This window comes from Amaranthus tricolor, chromosome 1, assembly GCF_026212465.1.
Source record: "Amaranthus tricolor cultivar Red isolate AtriRed21 chromosome 1, ASM2621246v1, whole genome shotgun sequence".
NCBI lineage: Eukaryota > Viridiplantae > Streptophyta > Magnoliopsida > Caryophyllales > Amaranthaceae > Amaranthus > Amaranthus tricolor.
In genome coordinates, this window is record NC_080047.1 from 43,880,607 (window position 1) to 43,903,639 (window position 23,033).

Below are 23,033 nucleotides of genomic sequence, written 5' to 3' on the forward strand. Positions count from 1 at the left end.
GATCTGTACCCGAAAAAACCGAACCAATTAGTAATCGATGACAACCCGAGACCGATTGACACTCGACTCGAACTTCAACCGACACCGAACTGATGCTAACCCGATAGCTTGAATAACCGATCTCTAACCGAACCGTGACTAACCGACTCGACCCGAGTGTGACCCGTTGTAACATACAGCCGAAAAAAACCGATCCGAAATGCAACCGAACCGAATAACACCCGTCCGAAACCGACCCGATCAACCGAATGAACACCTCTACTTTTGTTTTAAAAAAAAGTTGATAATTTTTAGCTAAAAAATGTTTCTTTTATAAAAAAAATACTTCATATTTTTCATAAAAATAAACATAATACCTAGTAACACGTTTTTTCCAAAAAATAACACCTTTTAATGTCATAAGTAATAACTTTTTGTTTGTTTTTTTTCAGAATTATTTTTAAAGTAACACATTTTTGCTTTAATGTATCAGTTTTATTTTTTTAAAAAGTTCACTTTTTGGCCAAAAAGTAACACATTTATAATAAAAGTATTACTTTTTTGTCAAACAGATTGATTCTCACTATTCTCATATAAAAATGGTTCTCACCGAAATTTTTTCATATATATATATATATATATATATATATATATATATATATTATATAGAGAGAGAGAGAATATACGATTCTACTTCATATTCAAGTTTCTGAGTAGCCTTATCAATTATTAGTTAATTAACGCGTCAAAAAAACAGGTTGAAATAGTTTTGGTAGGACAGTGGACAATTTGTCTTTGTTCCATGATATAGTCGTGGGTCGTTCCACGCCGCAGGCTATACAAATAGCAATTTCAATGAATAAATCATATAAAATAAATTATAACGAATTAATTCACCAAAATTTCCAGAAAATTTAATTTATATATACTAAACATATATAAAATTTATGAGCATAATTTCAATGATTATAGGGAGTTCGGTTTCAATGGGGCGAGAAGCAGAGTAAATCACTAGAAGAGCTTAAGAGGAGACTTACGACTGCACCTATGTTGATCATGCCCGATTGTGGGAAAGCATTTGAGGTATTTGTGATGCATCGAAGGAAGGTTTGGGATGTGTGCTAATGCAAGAAGGCAAAGTAGTAGCTTATGCGTCCAGGCAATTAAGGCCACACGAGTTGAATTATCCAGTACACGACATTGAACTAGCATCCGTAATTTTTGCCCTGAAGTTTTGGAGACATTATCTCTATGGAGTACCATGCAAGATCTTCACTGATCATAAAAATTTGAAATATGTCTTCACTCAGAAGGAGCTGAATATGCGACAAAGGCGGTGGCTGGAAATCATTAAAGACTTTGAAGTTGACATAAATTATCATCCTGGAAAAGCAAACAAAGTGGCAGATGCATTGAGTACAAGGCCGAGGATCTCTGTAAATGCTATAATGACGGTACCTTGGGAATTATACCGAGAAATCCAGAAGTTAGATCTAGAAATTGTTAATCACTATATTTGGGAGCAATGAATATACAACCGGCTTTGTTTGAAAGAATTATAGAAGCACAATAAGAAAATCCCGAGATAATCGAGTTAATCATGCGAGTTCAAAGAAAAGAGATAGAAGCGTTCGAAGTGGGTGAGAAAGGTGAACTAAGAATGAACAGGAGATTGTGTATATATCAGACAACACTGAGTTGAAAGAAGAGATTTTGAAAGAAGGACACTAAGGAATGTTTCACTTACACCCTGGTAGAGATAAGATGATTGAAGAATTAAAGAAATTATTTTGGTGGAAAGGTATGAGAAAAGATGTAGCTGAATTTGTATCCCGGTGTTTGATTTGCTAGAAGGTGAAATTTGAAAGGCAAAAGAGTTTTGGACTACTTCAACCACTAGAAATTCCTGAATGGAAATGGGATTCCATATCCATAGATTTTGTAGTTGGAGTACCAAGAACGCAACGAGGAAATGACACAATTTGGATAATAGTTGACAGATTGACCAAAGTTGCAAGGTTCCTGCCAATGAAGGAAACATGGTCAGTAAAACAATTGCCTGACGCTTATGTTCGAGAAATTATAAGATTACATGGGGTAAGAACCGTTGTGTCTGACAGAGACCCAAAATTTTTGTCACGATTTTGGGAAAAGTTGCAAGAAGCATTCGGATCGAAGTTATGTTTAAGTATCGCATTTCATCCGGCTACTGATGGCCAAACCGAAAGAACCATCCAGACATTAGAGGATCTTTTGAGATGTGTTATTCTTGAATTTGGTGGTTCATGGGAGCAGAAATTGCCTTTGATAGAGTTTTCGTACAACAACAGCTATCAAACCAGCATCAAGATGGCAACAAACAAAGCCTTATACGGAAGAAAATGTCGAGTGCCGTTGTGTTGGGATCAGATGGACCGAAATGTGCCTGAAGGACCAGATCTTATTCAAGACTCTATTGATAGCTTGAGGGTGGTACAAGAGAACATGAAGGCAACACAAAGTAGACATAAGAGTCATGCAGACAACCGTCGCATAGCTTTGCAATTTGATGAAGGTGATAAAGTATTTCTAAAGATTTCGCCAACGAAAGGAGTCCAACGCTTTGGGATAAAAGGGAAATTAAGCCCTAAATTTATCGGACCTTTTGAAATTTTGAAAAGAGTAGGGGAGGTGGCATACGAACTAGCTTTACCCCCGGGTTTAGCTAGAGTTCATAATGTATTCCATGTTTCTCAGTTGAGAAAGCATATCCACGATCCATCACATGTGTTAGTTCACAAACCCCTCTAAATTTATGAAAACCTAGCTTATGAAGAAAGACCAATTAGAATTTTGGATCGTCAAGTGAAAGAATTGAGGAATAAAAGAATACCTCAAGTTAAAGTGCTATGGTCGAACTATCATGTCGAAGAAGCAACTTGGGAAAGCGAAACTGATATGAGAGAACGCTATCCCCAGTTGTTCAAATAGGTTCAAGTTTCGGGATGAAACTATGTTAAGGGGGAAGAGTTGTAACAGACCATTTTTCTTAATCTTAAATATTTTGACAAATTCAATAATCGTTTCGTTTTATTATTTTCTTTTTAATGCCGTTTCAAAATTTTATTCCAATCGTTTTTAAGTTCTTGATTTTCTTTTATATATAATTTATTCTCTTAAAATAAATTACCTAAATATTAAGTCTAGCTAAATTACCTACAATAACTTAATCTTTTTATTTCCCATATTAATTTATTAAAAATAAAGATATATTTATATATAATAATAATAATAAAACTAAAAAAACAAAAATAAAAATCTAAAAAGTGGGCGGCAAGACTAAGTAAGCTAGGTGCCAAAATAATTAATTTAGCCTTATCCTAAGGATAAACCCAAGGATAAAAATCTTGAAGTAAATTATATTTGCTTGCCCATGAAGGAAATTAAAATAATAAACAATTTCCCAAACTTGAAAATAGGAGAAGGAAAAAAAAATCAAAAATTTTATTTCAAAAATATGCTAATTCTTAAAAGAAATTCTAAAAAAACACTAGAAAAAATCCTAAAAATCCTTAAAAATTCCTAATAATAGTATTTAGTGTTAATTATATAAATTCGAGGAGAGGAAGCTAATTTTTTGGCTAAAATTTCAACAACAAAGGAAATTGATTAATAGTCAAATTATAAAAGGTATAAATTCTTACATATATTTATTTACATAAAATTATGCTCATAAATTTTATATGTGTTTAGTACATATAAATTAAATTTTCTGGAAATTTTGGTGAATTTTCATTATAATTTATTTTATACCCCTCCGTTCTTTTTTGATCTTCCACTTTGGGTTTTTCACACATATTAAGGAAGATAGAATCTTTGGGTTGTAGACTTGTAGTGAGTATTATTTTAATTAAATAGTAGTGTGAAGTAATAATTGTATTGGAAGTATGAGGTTGTAGTGGATATTATTTTAATTAAATAGTAGTGTGAAGTAATGATTGTATTGAAAATATGAGAGAAAAAATAATTATAAATAAAAGAAAATGGGTACATTAAAAGAAAATGGGAGGTTTTAAGGGGTAAAAGTGGGATAAAAACTTTCTAAAAATAGAAAGTATTCTAAAGTAGAAGAACTTTTGAAACTACCCGTTATAGTAAGTGGAAGATAAAAAAAGAACGGAGGGAGTATGATTTATTCATTGAAATTGCCCAAAACCGCATAAACCGAAATAATTTTAACTAAAATAGTAAATATTAATATTTTTAAACAAAAAGTTTTCTATACATATATATATATATATATATATATATATATATATGTATATATATATATATATATATATGTATATATATATATATATGTATATATATATATATATATATATATATATATATATATATATATATATATGTATATATAAATATATATATATATGTATACATATATATATATATATATATATATATATATATATATATATACATATATATATATATATATGTATGCGTATATATATATATATATATATATATATATATATATATATATATATATAAATATATATATATAATATATGTATACATATATATATATATATATATATATATATATATATATATATATATATATATATAAATATATATATATATATATATATATATATATATATATATATATATATATATAAATATATATATATATATATATATATATATATATATATATATATATATATATAAATATATATATATATATATATATATATATATATATATATATATAAATATATAAATATATATATATACATATATATATATATACATATATATATATATACATATATATATATATATATATATATATATATATATATATGAAATATAAATTGTGTATTAATTTCGTGAATTATAGTCGAGTATAATTATTATTATTAATTTTTGCTAAAAAGCGCATAAAATAAGGAAATTCATAAATTGAGTTAAAAATAATTAATTATGGAAAAAAAAATTATTTTAGTGTTACTGTATTTTCTTTTCATTTAAATTATTTTTTTGAAATTTTGTGATATTTAAATTTTAAAGAAATAAATTAATAATCTAAATTGTTATAATAGGCAAAAAGAAAGAAAAATAAAAATAATAATTAAAATTAATTTATTTTGGTGAATAAGAATATACGCCAACTCATTTAATAAATTATTTATTTTAAAATATTTCGTGTCGTTTTTGATCTTAAGGGAATTAATAATTCATGTACTAAATCTAAAAATAAGCTATTAAGAAATTAATTAAATGAAATAAAATTTTATTTTCTAAAAATTTGGATAAATGAGCTAGGATCTATAATAAACCCAATATGTCCTTTTAAAGACATTTTTAGCGTTTATTTATGATGGATCTATTTATTTTATCATTTAAAATAAATAGATATTTAAGAAATTGATTATTAAGAAATTAATAAAGCTTAATTGAAAGTTTATCTCTAAATAAATACTAAAGACCCATTTTAGTTTTGATTTAGTTTAAAAATAAATGATTATTCATATGTAAGATGTTATAAATTTATTTCTATTATATGTTATTGTAATGTTGCATTAAGGAAATGCCAAACCATGCTTCCGGCATGTAAAAAACGTGGGACGTGTTTTCCGACACGTAAAATACGGCGAACACAGTAAGGTTGTTTAACCTGATCTGTGGCTCGAGCAACATTGTACTGGAGGAGTGATGACTCCCACTAAGTTTGGGGTTTTGGTTTAACTCAACCTAACAGGCCCTTACATATATCAAACAAAGATCATATGTGTTGCATTTATTAAATAAGTAATCGGATTCCACGCCCTAACACTCAAGCAGAAGTGTTAGTAAATCACGCCCTGGTACTCAAGCAGAAGGACCAGAAGTTTAATATATTTAAATAAATCTAATCTTAAAATGAATTCCCTATAATACATAAGATACCTTGCATATTATTTGTTGTGATGCACTTATCTTTGCATATTACTTATTGCAATGCATATACTTTCTATACTTGTATAATTGTGGGAAGTTTTTATACTCGATTTTTTTTAAAGCTGACCGATTTCCATCGGCTGTTCCCATATTTCGGGAGCAGATGCTGCAGGTAACTTTACATGAAGTTATTAAGAAGCTATTGTATTGTTTATGTGAGATTAAGATATAATATGTATGTAGTTTATATTATGGACGATAATTATGTATTAAAGAAAGATGTAATATTTAATATTATATTTTAATGATTTAAGTTTTCTTTATTTATTTTGAAAATTCGTTTTAGTTTTTTTTCTTTTTCGCAATAATCACGGTTCGATAGACATCCGCTTAGCATTACTTACTATTATATTATAATAAACCTATATTTAGAAAAAAGACTGTCCGTTACACTTGGTATCAGAGCATAATGGGGTGGGGGGACGAATGGCTATGGGTAGAGGTGTTTAACACCTAATGGGGTGATCGATCAACAACTCAAGGGTTAGGTTACATTTTAACGAGTTATTAACGGGTCGGAACACTAACAGGCTTCACTACAAATAAGTATTGAAATAGCGATGGGAAAAAAGCGAGGGGAAGGGTTGGTCGCCAGTGGCGACGGTAAGGTGAGGGGCAGTTAGTCGCCAGTTGGAAAAAGCTCTTGTGGCGACGGGCACGTTGGTCGCCATTAGGCACCAGAGACGGTATTCTTTTTTTGTTTTTTATTTTAATCTGTGGCGAGGGGAAGAGCGGTCGCCATTTCGTCGCTAATGTTTTTTGTTTTTAATTTCAATGTGTTTTAAAAGTAGGCGATGGATAGGTTGGAAGCTCTTTGGTCGCCAATGCTAGTACTGTTTTTTGTTTTTTATTTTAATCTGTGGCGACGGGTTATCTAGTAATCACTGTCTCGTCGCCATTGTTTTTCCTTATTTTTTGAATTTGAATTTGAAAAATGGGGATGGGTTTCTAATCGTCGTGTTATCGCCATATTTTGTATAAAGAAGACGCATAATTGTTGTGCGTTGTATATTTCGGAAACTAAAGAATTAGGAGAGGTTAGTGATTTTATTATTCTATTTTGTAGCTTGTTTTTTGTCTTTACATGAGTTGTTTTATTTATTTTTATTATTTATATTTAATTTCTATTGTCATTAATTTGATTTAATTTTATTATTTAATTATTACATATTTTATTTCCTTTGTTATTTACATGAGTTTTTTTTATATTTTTTATTATTTTATATTTTATTTTTGTTGTCATTAAATTGCGTTAATAATTCATATTAGAATAATTATATTATCGTCATATGTTGTTATTTTCATGAATTGTTTTATATATTTTTATTGTCATTAACTTACTTTACTAATCAATTGAATAATTATATTATTATATTATATATAGGTGTTAAAAATGAATTTTAGGCAAGAAAGAAGTTGGATGTACAACCGACGAAAAAATGAAAAGTTTAGTTTAAGATTTATGAAAGGGTTGGAAAAGTTTTTAGATTTTGCTCGTACAAATAGCATGAGTTCTGAGATTAGATGTCCATGTAAAAAGTGTAAAAATTGTTGTTATAAGGAACCAGATGAAATAAGAGAACATCTAATGAGAAGGGGGTTTGTTGATAATTACTACGAGTGGGAATATCATCATAACACAGAGGTAGGAACAACATCTGATGTTGTCGCGGTAGTGGGAGAGCAATCGTTAAACAATCAAAATCCATACTCAGAGATGGTGCATGATGCAGTAGCTAGTGTATTTCCAGACACTTACCATCAGTTTCTTCCCTCCCGCTATGATGTAGTATCAGTAGATAATGAACCACCGGTAGATGTTGATGAATATTCAAACCCTTATGTCGACAGTTCTTTGAAATGTTAAATCTTGTAAATAGTCCTTTATTTCAAGGTTGTAAAAATCACACCAAGATGTTTATTATTGGTTGACTTACAAACCTAAAGACAACTTATCGTCTCACTGAGAAGTGTTACGACGATATTTGTGCTATTGTGAATGAAGTAGCCTCACAGGAGTTGATGAAAACTAAATATGGAAGCAATGTTTGTAAAACTCTAGATTCTTTTATTTTGGTCATTTTTGGGATTGGATACAAGCTACAAAGTATTTGTACTGATATAGTGTAATAAATTAATTTTTTACTTCTATATTTTAACTTACCTATATTTAGAGATATTAACAATTTAAATAGTACATTAGCATGCGTGTTTCGACTTGAATAAAGGAAGTAGTATAATTTTACGAACTTCTTACTCTTGCGCGAGCCTTTTTATAATTCTTTCTTGTTGTCTGGTTAGTTTCGACAGTGGTTCACGTTTTAAAAGGTGTCTTCTCAAGATCTTTTTTTGAGTCAAGGCAAATTTTGTGTTTTGCTCAAATATTTTTTTTTCATACATCGATCTTTTCATTGTTTTTTAGCATTATAGTCGGTCAAACAACCAAAAAAATTATTTGCAAATACTTGAAAATGACAATGCAAATAATGTTTATTGTTTAAACATACAACAAATATTAAGCAAAATAAAATCACACCAGACCAGGACCAGAACAATGTTTATCAGCCCCTAACCCTAGGGATTCTGGTCAGGGAAATGGAAACATTGGTGAGGACATTGTTCTCTTCAGCCATCGAAACTCGAGCTTTTTCCCTGTATCGTTCGAACACCTCGTCTACGATTTCTTGGCCAAAATGAGCAATAATCAAAGGCTCAAGCACAGATCTCATACATGTTGTAAAGTCATATTGATCAGAAGTGTCGTCTAAAGTGCTGTCAAACTTGTAATCATTCCAATCCCAGCTGACTTGAAAAACATGAACTAGATTCACGTTAAAAGAGCCTTCTTTTTTCACTAGAAACTCTAGTTCTAATGGTGATGGTGTGTATGCCGCGATATTGAATGTGTTTAGCTTTGCTTCATCTATGTTACCCTGCACATTATTATACATGAGATAAGGACCCTACCGCCAAGAGACGAAGGAGAATTAATTTTAGCGAGAATTGAATTCTTATCACAAGGGTGAAATGAATTGTTTTCGATTATTAAATCAATTTATTATTCTTATACGGTAATTAACTATATTTATAAGGATTTATATATGTTAAAATTACACTTGTCGATTTTTAACCGGATCTGAAATTTTGACTAATGTAGAACTAAAAATGATATAATATTTTTTAGAATTTTAGAATTCATAATATTTAATCAATTTTTGGTGTTAATTAAGTTTTTAGTGTATTAATATAGTTAATATATCCATTAATTTATAAGATTTAGGTAAATATATAATATTACAATACGGATATAATTAATAAGTGCTTCTCTCTCAAGTTTCCTTTACCACTTGACTTTTCCAACATAAGTAGGGTCTATTTTGTGATTATAGGGTAGGCCTTATAAAGAAAAAGTTAGGTGAGATTCGATCTCTGTACCTCATTTAAAAAAGACGATACTTGCACAAATCGAGAGAAGATTCCATTCTCATAAAAAGGGTCTATGTGAGGAAATTTTTTTTTATTAAAAAGATTGTTCATATATGCAAGTAATACTTGCATGTTCTTGTAATTGAAATATCGTACATGCTTTGAAATTTATATATTAGAACAAGTTAGGTATGACAGGCTTGTACGTACCTCAGAAACCATATCATTGAGAACATTCGAGAGGAGCTCTAACGAGTAACTCGATTCCTTGGCATAACAATATTGATTGTTTTGTCTTCCTAGTAAAGTTAAAACCATTTTACCACCATCTATCATTTCCATGGCTCGACAATGTAGAAACTTCAAGAAGTCTTTTTCAAATTGCTCATAATACGCTTTGAGGACACTCGGAGGACTTGCTCTTGACATGTAAATGTTTCTCTTCTGGTTTTCTATTATGTTTTCGGGTACCTGACATTTATAACCATGACAGATCGAGAATTTTAACTAAAGAGATTATCAAAATTGATTATAAATAAACATAAAATGAAGGGGCAATGCTATTTTTTAGATAGGAAATCCAACATGATTTTTTTACGATTTTATTAAGAAAATCACAATTTATATTTTATAGTGGAAATGACACTTCCAAGCTAGTGTTAAAAATTGGGTTAAAAATAATTAATTATGGAAAAAAAAAATTATTTTAGTGTTACTGTATTTTCTTTTCATTTAAATTATTTTTTTGAAATTTTGTGATATTTAAATTTTAAAGAAATAAATTAATAATCTAAATTTTTATAATAGGCAAAAAGAAAGAAAAATAAAAATAATAATTAAAATTAATTTATTTTGGTGAATAAGAATATACGCCAACTCATTTAATAAATTATTTAATTTAACATATTTCGTGTCGTTTTTGATCTTAAGGGAATTAATAATTCATGTACTAAATCTAAAAATAAGCTATTAAGAAATTAATTAAATGAAATAAAATTTTATTTTCTAAAAATTTGGATAAATGAGCTAGGATCTATAATAAACCCAATATGTCCTTTTAAAGACATTTTTAGCGTTTATTTATGATGGAACTATTTATTTTATCATTTAAAATAAATAGATATTTAAGAAATTGATTATTAAGAAATTAATAAAGCTTAATTGAAAATTTATCTATAAATAAATATTAAAGACCCATTTTAGTTTTATTTAGTTTAAAAATAAATGATTATTCATATGTAAGATGTTATAAATTTATTTCTATTATATGTTATTGTAATGTTGCATTAAGGAAATGCCAAACCATGCTTCCGGCATGTAAAAAACGTGGGACGTGTTTTCCGACACGTAAAATACGGCGAGCACAGTAAGGTTGTTTAACCTGATCTGTGGCTCGAGCAACATTGTACTGGAGGAGTGACGACTCCCACTAAGTTAGGGGTTTTTGTTTACCTCACCCTAACAGGCCCTTACATATATCAAACAAAGATCATATGTGTTGCATTTATTAAATAAGTAATCGGATTCCACGCCCTAACACTCAAGCAGAAGTGTTAGTAAATCACACCCTGGTACTCAAGCAGAAGGACCAGAAGTTTAATATATTTAAATAAATCTAATCTTAAAATGAATTCCCTATAATACATAAGATACCTTGCATATTATTTGTTGTGATGCACTTATCTTTGCATATTACTTATTGCAATGCATATACTTTCTATACTTGTATAATTGTGGTAAGTTTTTATACTCGGTTTTTTTTAAAGCTGACCGATTTCCATCGGCTGTTCCCATATTTCGGGAGCAGATGCTGCAGGTAACTTTACATGAAGTTATTAAGAAGCTATTGTATTGTTTATGTGAGATTAAGATATAATATGTATGTAGTTTATATTATGGACGATAATTATGTATTAAAGAAAGATGTAATATTTAATATTATATTTTAATGATTTAAGTTTTCTTTATTTATTTTGAAAATTCGTTTTAGTTTTTTTTCTTTTTCGCAATAATCACGGTTCGATAGACATCCGCTTAGCATTACTTACTATTATATTATAATAAACCTATATTTAGAAAAAAGACTGTCCGTTACACTTGGTATCAGAGCATAATGGGGTGGGGGGACGAATGGCTATGGGTAGAGGTGTTTAACACCTAATGGGGTGATCGATCAACAACTCAAGGGTTAGGTTACATTTTAACGAGTTATTAACGGGTCGGAACACTAACAGGCTTCACTACAAATAAGTATTGAAATAGCGATGGGAAAAAAGCGAGGGGAAGGGTTGGTCGCCAGTGGCGACGGTAAGGTGAGGGGCAGTTAGTCGCCAGTTGGAAAAAGCTCTTGTGGCGACGGGCACGTTGGTCGCCATTAGGCACCAGAGACGGTATTCTTTTTTTGTTTTTTATTTTAATCTGTGGCGAGGGGAAGAGCGGTCGCCATTTCGTCGCTAATGTTTTTTGTTTTTAATTTCAATGTGTTTTAAAAGTAGGCGATGGATAGGTTGGAAGCTCTTTGGTCGCCAATGCTAGTACTGTTTTTTGTTTTTTATTTTAATCTGTGGCGACGGGTTATCTAGTAATCACTGTCTCGTCGCCATTGTTTTTCCTTATTTTTTGAATTTGAATTTGAAAAATGGGGATGGGTTTCTAATCGTCGTGTTATCGCCATATTTTGTATAAAGAAGACGCATAATTGTTGTGCGTTGTATATTTCGGAAACTAAAGAATTAGGAGAGGTTAGTGATTTTATTATTCTATTTTGTAGCTTGTTTTTTGTCTTTACATGAGTTGTTTTATTTATTTTTATTATTTATATTTAATTTCTATTGTCATTAATTTGATTTAATTTTATTATTTAATTATTACATATTTTATTTCCTTTGTTATTTACATGAGTTTTTTTTATATTTTTTATTATTTTATATTTTATTTTTGTTGTCATTAAATTGCGTTAATAATTCATATTAGAATAATTATATTATCGTCATATGTTGTTATTTTCATGAATTGTTTTATATATTTTTATTGTCATTAACTTACTTTACTAATCAATTGAATAATTATATTATTATATTATATATAGGTGTTAAAAATGAATTTTAGGCAAGAAAGAAGTTGGATGTACAACCGACGAAAAAATGAAAAGTTTAGTTTAAGATTTATGAAAGGGTTGGAAAAGTTTTTAGATTTTGCTCGTACAAATAGCATGAGTTCTGAGATTAGATGTCCATGTAAAAAGTGTAAAAATTGTTGTTATAAGGAACCAGATGAAATAAGAGAACATCTAATGAGAAGGGGGTTTGTTGATAATTACTACGAGTGGGAATATCATCATAACACAGAGGTAGGAACAACATCTGATGTTGTCGCGGTAGTGGGAGAGCAATCGTTAAACAATCAAAATCCATACTCAGAGATGGTGCATGATGCAGTAGCTAGTGTATTTCCAGACACTTACCATCAGTTTCTTCCCTCCCGCTATGATGTAGTATCAGTAGATAATGAACCACCGGTAGATGTTGATGAATATTCAAACCCTTATGTCGACAGTTCTTTGAAATGTTAAATCTTGTAAATAGTCCTTTATTTCAAGGTTGTAAAAATCACACCAAGATGTTTATTATTGGTTGACTTACAAACCTAAAGACAACTTATCGTCTCACTGAGAAGTGTTACGACGATATTTGTGCTATTGTGAATGAAGTAGCCTCACAGGAGTTGATGAAAACTAAATATGGAAGCAATGTTTGTAAAACTCTAGATTCTTTTATTTTGGTCATTTTTGGGATTGGATACAAGCTACAAAGTATTTGTACTGATATAGTCTAATAAATTAATTTTTTACTTCTATATTTTAACTTACCTATATTTAGAGATATTAACAATTTAAATAGTACATTAGCATGCGTGTTTCGACTTGAATAAAGGAAGTAGTATAATTTTACGAACTTCTTACTCTTGCGCGAGCCTTTTTATAATTCTTTCTTGTTGTCTGGTTAGTTTCGACAGTGGTTCACGTTTTAAAAGGTGTCTTCTCAAGATCTTTTTTTGAGTCAAGGCAAATTTTGTGTTTTGCTCAAATATTTTTTTTTCATACATCGATCTTTTCATTGTTTTTTAGCATTATAGTCGGTCAAACAACCAAAAAAATTATTTGCAAATACTTGAAAATGACAATGCAAATAATGTTTATTGTTTAAACATACAACAAATATTAAGCAAAATAAAATCACACCAGACCAGGACCAGAACAATGTTTATCAGCCCCTAACCCTAGGGATTCTGGTCAGGGAAATGGAAACATTGGTGAGGACATTGTTCTCTTCAGCCATCGAAACTCGAGCTTTTTCCCTGTATCGTTCGAACACCTCGTCTACGATTTCTTGGCCAAAATGAGCAATAATCAAAGGCTCAAGCACAGATCTCATACATGTTGTAAAGTCATATTGATCAGAAGTGTCGTCTAAAGTGCTGTCAAACTTGTAATCATTCCAATCCCAGCTGACTTGAAAAACATGAACTAGATTCACGTTAAAAGAGCCTTCTTTTTTCACTAGAAACTCTAGTTCTAATGGTGATGGTGTGTATGCCGCGATATTGAATGTGTTTAGCTTTGCTTCATCTATGTTACCCTGCACATTATTATACATGAGATAAGGACCCTACCGCCAAGAGACGAAGGAGAATTAATTTTAGCGAGAATTGAATTCTTATCACAAGGGTGAAATGAATTGTTTTCGGTTATTAAATCAATTTATTATTCTTATACGGTAATTAACTATATTTATAAGGATTTATATATGTTAAAATTACACTTGTCGATTTTTAACCGGATCTGAAATTTTGACTAATGTAGAACTAAAAATGATATAATATTTTTTAGAATTTTAGAATTCATAATATTTAATCAATTTTTGGTGTTAATTAAGTTTTTAGTGTATTAATATAGTTAATATATCCATTAATTTATAAGATTTAGGTAAATATATAATATTACAATACGGATATAATTAATAAGTGCTTCTCTCTCAAGTTTCCTTTACCACTTGACTTTTCCAACATAAGTAGGGTCTATTTTGTGATTATAGGGTAGGCCTTATAAAGAAAAAGTTAGGTGAGATTCGATCTCTGTACCTCATTTAAAAAAGACGATACTTGCACAAATCGAGAGAAGATTCCATTCTCATAAAAAGGGTCTATGTGAGGAAATTTTTTTTTATTAAAAAGATTGTTCATATATGCAAGTAATACTTGCATGTTCTTGTAATTGAAATATCGTACATGCTTTGAAATTTATATATTAGAACAAGTTAGGTATGACAGGCTTGTACGTACCTCAGAAACCATATCATTGAGAACATTCGAGAGGAGCTCTAACGAGTAACTCGATTCCTTGGCATAACAATATTGATTGTTTTGTCTTCCTAGTAAAGTTAAAACCATTTTACCACCATCTACCATTTCCATGGCTCGACAATGTAGAAACTTCAAGAAGTCTTTTTCAAATTGCTCATAATACGCTTTGAGGACACTCGGAGGACTTGCTCTTGACATGTAAATGTTTCTCTTCTGGTTTTCTATTATGTTTTCGGGTACATGACATTTATAACCATGACAGATCGAGAATTTTAACTAAAGAGATTATCAAAATTGATTATAAATAAACATAAAATGAAGGGGCAATGCTATTTTTTAGATAGGATATCCAACATGATTTTTTTACGATTTTATTAAGAAAATCACAATTTATATTTTATAGTGGAAATGACACTTCCAAGCTAGCCCTTTCATGTATGCGCCAATGATAGTCTGTTATTAATATTTTTTTAATGCTTATGATCTCTACCTTTTCTCATTTAAATTTTATTGTTCAATAAAATAATATATTACCATCTAAAAGGTTCTATTTTTGTTAATTTTCATGAATAATTCTTATAAAAACAACTTTAAGGAATAATTTATTAAGAATTAGTTGTCGCTAATAATTGACACGAAATTCAAACTAGTTGATCATCACCTGAGATAGCCAGTGAAGGCTACTGGAGGAGTGGACAAAATTCATGGTATTGGTAGGAAAAATTCGGCCATAGAAAGAGCCAGGAACACCATTCACAAAGCAATGCCCAAAATCATCTCCAATTTGCTCTAAAAGTCTATCTTCAAAATTTGTGATTGACCCAAAAAGAGTGTTAAAATCATTTCCTGGAAGATCATTCAAGTAAATTTGATATTCTTTTGGATCTTGTTTGAATCGTCTACGAATATTATCGATGGTCTGAATGAGATCAAAGATGACAATTAAGCTGTTTTTCTCGGACGAAGAACATCCTAAGTCTGCTATGCGAATGGCTTTTGTTGGTGGTTGTTTGCTGTACATTTCTGTGATTGCTTCGTCTTTTATGGGTTTTGTCAGTGATAATATCTGCTTCTGCACGTTGCACCAAACATTAGTAGTGAGTTCGATTTTTTATTTACGCATATTTTTATTAGTAGTGAAAGCCAAATCTATATATATGATTAGAACAAGTAATTTATTTTATATTTTAAATTTTATTTATTAAATCGTAAAGAAAAATTTAAGAATCAGAAAGTTTAGAAAGTCATTTTCAAATTTTCAACATGGTGAAATTTATTCAAATTAAAATTTAAAATTAAATTTTATTAATTTGTCAAATATTAAATTTAGTCAATTTTAGATTTCTAAATCGAAACATAGCATAACGATATATATATGAGGGATCTAATGAGAAGGGTAAGAAGGATTTTACACTCTTAATTTCACTAAAATAAAAAATATATGGTCACAATTGAGCCAAAAACATATAATTGTAAAAGTAACTATGTTACACAGAAAGGTAACTATAAAATAATTTTTAAAATGTTTTTAATTTATATAACATAGTATTCTTTTTTGTATATATAGTAACAAAATAAAATCAAACAAAAACTCTTCTCATCCTTCTCATTTTAAAATCTTTCTTATTAATTTGATCATATATATATATATATATATATATATATATATATATATATATATATATATATATATATATATATATATATATATATATATATATATATGCGAATCTATTTACATTCCACTTGAATATGTTTTTTATATAGATCGATGAAAAATTATAGTCAAAATTTAAAAATAAAATTCATAAATTATATTTGAAAAGAACGTATGAAAACATAGTCAGTATATAAAAAAAATACCTGCACGTAGGACGTTTTCGCAAAACTGGTTTCGTCGTTGCCTCCGTTCATCCGAAATACTTGCCATAATTGTTTTGCCATCACTACTCTTTTCTCATCTCGCCAAGTGTTCTTTTTCATTCTATAAATACTTGTTTATTTTTACTCTAAAGTGAAAAAAAAACTTTAAAATCATAAGGCATAATAATTAAGATAATAATTCGTCCTATTCGTAGAGAATTAGATATTTGGATTTTGCACTTAAATCAAAAAGTGGTGGGGAACTATTTAAAAGTGGATGAAAAACTTTCTTTTTCCATAAAGAATATTGATATTTATATGTTATTGTGTTGTTGTAGTAAGGGTAAAAGAGTAAAAATTAATGAAAAAAATAAAAATTGGACATTTTCAGTGAATTGACCCTAAAACTCTGATTCTTCACCACCTTTTTCATTTTATCGTCACCCCTCCAAATGAAATTACGAATTTGCCCCTAGACTTAGACAAATTACAACTTTGCCACTGGACTTAAAATTTCTTATTTATAATAATAATAATAATAATAATAATAATAATAATATTTAAAAAAATAAATTAAATATAATAATTAAAACAGAAATAAAAATTTAATAATAATAATAACAATCACAATCACAATCACAATAATAATAATAATAATAATAATAATAATAATAATAATAATAATAATAATAATAATAATAAGAACAAGAACAAGAACAAGAACAAGAACAACGACAACAACAACAACAACAATAATAGTAATAATAATAATAATAATAATAATAACAATAATAGTAAAAATAAAATTAATAAAAATTTAAAAAAAAATAAAAATAAAAAAATATAATACCCGTCGCACAAAATGTGCGACTGTACCTAGGTCGATTCGCAAAAAAACTGCGACTTGACCTAGGTACAGTCGCACTTTTTGTGCGATTGGTATTTTTTTTTTTATGAATTTCGAATTGTGAAATTTTTTTGTTTAATTAATTTATTTTTTAAGTTACTGTTATTTAAATAAATGTTGTAATAAATTATTTTATTTTAATATATTATTATATTATGATAATGTTATTATAATAATTGGTTTTGAATTTAAATAATTTATTTAATGTTTAATTATTTTTTAAATAATAATAATATATTAAATAAAATTTAGTTGTTAATTGATTTTTAATTTTTTATTAATAATTTTTTTACTAATTCAGTTGAAATAGTGTTATTAAGTCCAATGGAAAATTTGTAATTTTTTAAATTTCAGGGACAAATTCGTAATTTCATTAAAAAGAGGCTGACGATAAAATGAAAACAGTGGTGAACTATAACAATACCCATAAAATTTCTCATCAAATGACAATCTGGCCAGACAATGGTTGTGTACGACGAAGCTAAGGATAATAAAATCCAAATAAAATTTCTCATCAAATGACATCTGGCCAGACAATGATTGTGTACGATGAAGCTCAGGGTATGAAGTAGCCAATATAGTAAGAGAAAATAAGAATTATGTTTTAAATTAATGGTAGAGGATGAAGAAATTTTGAGATAATTATCATTTTATTTTGTAGTGAAATAAGAAGCTGGGAAATATTTCTCTTCCATTTCACTAAGGATATACTTGCATAAGCTAGTTTATATTGTTGAGAATAAATATTAGATAATTGGAGTTGCAAAAAAAATAAAATAAAATTCAAATAAATTAAATGTACAATTTTATATTTATAGTACAAGTTAAAGTATAAATAAAATAATCTCTTTTTAAATTAACAATATTACACCTAATATAATGAAAACAATATCGAAATATATAGGACATAATAATTATACTGATAACTTTCTATATAAAAAAAATTGCAAAATATATATAAATATATTCTTAACATTTACCCAATTGTTAGATTGTTAAATCTCATCTTTTAATGACATTGTTTTCTTAATTTTACTTTTATTAATTTATTACATGTATAAATTCATAACTAGACTTATCCAGTCTTCAAAGAGGCGAAAGTACATAGAGGAAAACTATAGTTAACGTGGCTACTACGTGAAATCCATAATTTGTGAGCAGAACGTACGGTAAGCGTGCCTTAGAACAGGAAACCATTGCCCAAACTTATGTCCCACTTGCCAATTGCCTCTTGCTGCTTAAGCTTATCTTCCTAACTTGTGATGGACACAAAAACATTTCAATGGTGGATATCATTCAACTTCACTGTATATATTTATCCTCATAATTATGTTATCGATAATGACAAAAAACTATATATATTTCAATATTTGTGAGTTGATAAATTTGTTATTAGACCTGTACACAACAAGACCCGTATAAAAAAAAGGTGATTGCACCAATTCCAGTGAGAACCAAGCTTATATGAGAACCGTGTGAACCAATTTCATTATAATTTATTTTATACCCCTCCGTTCTTTTTTGATCTTCCACTTTGTGTTTTTCACACATATTAAGGAAGATAGAATCTTTGGGTTGTAGACTTGTAGTGAGTGTTATTTTAATTAAATAGTAGTGTGAAGTAATGATTGTATTGGAAGTATGAGGTTGTAGTGGGTATTATTTTAATTAAATAGTAGTGTGAAGTAATGATTGTATTGAAAATATGAGAGAAAAAATAATTATAAATAAAAGAAAAGGGTTACATTAAAAGAAAATGGGAGGTTTTAAGGGGTAAAAGTGAGATAAAAACTTTCTAAAAATAGAAAGTATTCTAAAGTAGAAGAACTTTTGAAACTACCCGTTATAGTAATGTGGAAGATCAAAAAAGAACGGAGGGAGAATGATTTATTCATTGAAATTGCCCAAAACCGCATAAACCGAAATAATTTTAACTAAAATAGTAAATATTAATATTTTTAAACAAACATTTTTCTATACATATATATATATATATATATATATATATATATATATATATATATATATGTATATATATATATATATATATATATATATATATATATATATATGTATATATATATATATATGTATATATATATATATATATATATATATATATATATATATATATATATATATATATATATATATATGTATATATATATATATATGTATATATATATATATATATGTATACATATATATATATATATATATATATATATATATATATATATATATACATATATATATATACATACATATATATATATATATATATATATATATATATATATATATATATATATATGTATATATATATGTATGTATATATATATATATATGTATGTATATATATATATATATATATATATATATATATATATATATGTATATATATATATATATATATATATATATATATATATATATATATATATATGTATATATATATATATATATATGTATATATGTATACATATATATATATATATGTATATATATATATATATGTATATATATATATATATGTATATATATATATATATATGTATATATATATATATATATATATATGTATATATATATATATATGTATATATATATATATATGTATATATATATATATGTATATATATATATATATGTATATATATATATATATATATTTATAATATATATATATATATATATATATATATATATATATATATATATATATATATATATATATATATATATATATATATATATATATATATATATATATATATATGAAATATAAATTGTGTATTAATTTCGTGAATTATAGTCGAGTATAAATATTATTCTTAATTTTTGCTAAAAAGCGCATAAAATAAGAAAATTCATAAATTGGGTTAAAAATAATTAATTATGGAAAAAAAAAATTATTTTAGTGTTACTGTATTTTCTTTTCATTTAAATTATTTTTTTGAAATTTTGTGATATTTAAATTTTAAAGAAATAAATTAATAATCTAAATTTTTATAATAGGCAAAAAGAAAGAAAAATAAAAATAATAATTAAAATTAATTTATTTTGGTGAATAAGAATATACGCCAACTCATTTAATAAATTATTTAATTTAAAATATTTCATGTCGTTTTTGATCTTAAGGGAATTAATAATTCATGTACTAAATCTAAAAATAAGCTATTAAGAAATTAATTAAATGAAATAAAATTTTATTTTCTAAAAATTTGGATAAATAAGCTAGGATCTATAATAAACCCAATATGTCCTTTTAAAGACATTTTTAGCGTTTATTTATGATGGAACTATTTATTTTATCATTTAAAATAAATAGATATTTAAGAAATTGATTATTAAGAAATTAATAAAGCTTAATTGAAAATTTATCTATAAATAAATACTAAAGACCCATTTTAGTTTTATTTAGTTTAAAAATAAATGATTATTCATATGTAAGATGTTATAAATTTATTTCTATTATATGTTATTGTAATGTTGCATTAAGGAAATGCCAAACCATGCTTCCGGCATGTAAAAAACGTGGGACGTGTTTTCCGACACGTAAAATACGGCGAGCACAGTAAGGTTGTTTAACCTGATCTGTGGCTCGAGCAACATTGTACTGGAGGAGTGCCGACTCCCACTAAGTTAGGGGTTTTGGTTTACCTCACCCTAACAGGCCCTTACATATATCAAACAAAGATCATATGTGTTGCATTTATTAAATAAGTAATCGGATTCCACGCCCTAACACTCAAGCAGAAGTGTTAGTAAATCACACCCTGGTACTCAAGCAGAAGGACCAGAAGTTTAATATATTTAAATAAATCTAATCTTAAAATGAATTCCCTATAATACATAAGATACCTTGCATATTATTTGTTGTGATGCACTTATCTTTGCATATTACTTATTGCAATGCATATACTTTCTATACTTGTATAATTGTGGTAAGTTTTTATACTCGGTTTTTTTTAAAGCTGACCGATTTCCATCGGCTGTTCCCATATTTCGGGAGCAGATGCTGCAGGTAACTTTACATGAAGTTATTAAGAAGCTATTGTATTGTTTATGTGAGATTAAGATATAATATGTATGTAGTTTATATTATGGACGATAATTATGTATTAAAGAAAGATGTAATATTTAATATTATATTTTAATGATTTAAGTTTTCTTTATTTATTTTGAAAATTCGTTTTAGTTTTTTTTCTTTTTCGCAATAATCACGGTTCGATAGACATCCGCTTAGCATTACTTACTATTATATTATAATAAACCTATATTTAGAAAAAGGACTGTCCGTTACACTTGGTAACAGAGCATAATGGGGTGGGGGGACGAATGGCTATGGGTAGAGGTGTTTAACACCTAATGGGGTGATCGATCAACAACTCAAGGGTTAGGTTACATTTTAACGAGTTATTAACGGGTCGGAACACTAACAGGCTTCACTACAAATAAGTATTGAAATAGCGATGGGAAAAAAGCGAGGGGAAGGGTTGGTCGCCAGTGGCGACGGTAAGGCGAGGGGCAGTTAGTCGCGAGTTGGAAAAAGCTCTTGTGGCGACGGGCACGTTGGTCGCCATTAGGCACCAGAGACGGTATTCTTTTTTTGTTTTTTATTTTAATCTGTGGCAAGGGGAAGAGCGGTCGCCATTTCGTCGCTAATGTTTTTTGTTTTTAATTTCAATGTGTTTTAAAAGTAGGCGATGGATAGGTTGGAAGCTCTTTGGTCGCCAATGCTAGTACTGTTTTTTGTTTTTTATTTTAATCTGTGGCGACGGGTTATCTAGCAATCACCGTCTCGTCGCCATTGTTTTTCCGTATTTTTTGAATTTGAATTTGAAAAATGGCGATGGGTTTGTAATCGTCGTGTTGTCGCCATATTTTGTATAAATAAGACGCATAATTGTTGTGCATTGTATATTTCGGAAACTAAAGAATTAGGAGAGGTTAGTGATTTTATTATTCTATTTTGTAGCTTGTTTTTTGTCTTTACATGAGTTGTTTTATTTATTTTTATTATTTATATTTAATTTCTATTGTCATTAATTTGATTTAATTTTATTATTTAATTATTACATATTTTATTTCCTTTGTTATTTACATGAGTTTTTTTATATTTTTTATTATTTTATATTTTATTTTTGTTGTCATTAAATTGCGTTAATAATTCATATTAGAATAATTATATTATCGTCATATGTTGTTATTTTCATGAATTGTTTTATATATTTTTATTGTCATTAACTTATTTTACTAATCAATTGAATAATTATATTATTATATTATATATAGGTGTTAAAAATGAATTTTAGGCAAGAAAGAAGTTGGATGTACAACCGACGAAAAATGAAAAGTTTAGTTTAAGATTTATGAAAGGGTTGGAAAAGTTTTTAGATTTTGCTCGTACAAATAGCATGAGTTCTGAGATTAGATGTCCTTGTAAAAAGTGTAAAAATTGTTGTTATAAGGAACCAGATGAAATAAGAGAACATCTAATGAG

The 23,033-nt window shown here is 27.7% G+C and overlaps 2 protein-coding genes across 2 annotated transcripts; both read right to left on the minus strand.

The window, feature by feature from the left end:
* Positions 1-8,440: 8,440 nt before the first annotated feature.
* On the minus strand, positions 8,441-12,070 carry LOC130811221 (S-adenosyl-L-methionine:benzoic acid/salicylic acid carboxyl methyltransferase 1-like). Its single transcript, XM_057677430.1, has 4 exons — positions 11,986-12,070; positions 11,629-11,636; positions 9,607-9,867; positions 8,441-8,903 (listed from the first exon to the last, which is right to left on the minus strand). Exons 1-4 carry the CDS (start codon positions 12,068-12,070, stop codon positions 8,532-8,534), a joined length of 726 nt encoding a protein of 241 aa, XP_057533413.1. The 3' UTR covers positions 8,441-8,531.
* Positions 12,071-13,570: 1,500 nt separating this feature from the next.
* LOC130828087 (S-adenosyl-L-methionine:benzoic acid/salicylic acid carboxyl methyltransferase 1-like) lies at positions 13,571-16,713 on the minus strand. The gene is made up of 4 exons (XM_057693885.1): positions 16,621-16,713; positions 15,419-15,829; positions 14,737-14,997; positions 13,571-14,033 (listed from the first exon to the last, which is right to left on the minus strand). The coding sequence occupies exons 1-4, from the start codon at positions 16,699-16,701 to the stop codon at positions 13,662-13,664; spliced, it is 1,125 nt and encodes a 374-aa protein (XP_057549868.1). The 5' UTR covers positions 16,702-16,713; the 3' UTR covers positions 13,571-13,661.
* Between the last annotated feature and the right edge of the window lie 6,320 nt (positions 16,714-23,033).

Coding starts and splice junctions, on each gene's coding strand:
- LOC130811221 (XM_057677430.1), bottom strand. CDS start 12,070: ATGGCGATAACACGACGATTAGAAACCCATCCCCATTTTTCAAATTCA. Junction 8,904..9,606: donor TCAATGATATGGTTTCTGAG/GTACGTACAAGC, acceptor AATAATGTGCAG/GGTAACATAGATGAAGCAAA.
- LOC130828087 (XM_057693885.1), bottom strand. CDS start 16,701: ATGGCAAAACAATTATGGCAAGTATTTCGGATGAACGGAGGCAACGAC. Junction 15,830..16,620: donor CGAAAACGTCCTACGTGCAG/GTATTTTTTTTA, acceptor TGCAACGTGCAG/AAGCAGATATTATCACTGAC. Junction 14,998..15,418: donor GCCTTCACTGGCTATCTCAG/GTGATGATCAAC, acceptor TATAAATGTCAT/GTACCCGAAAACATAATAGA.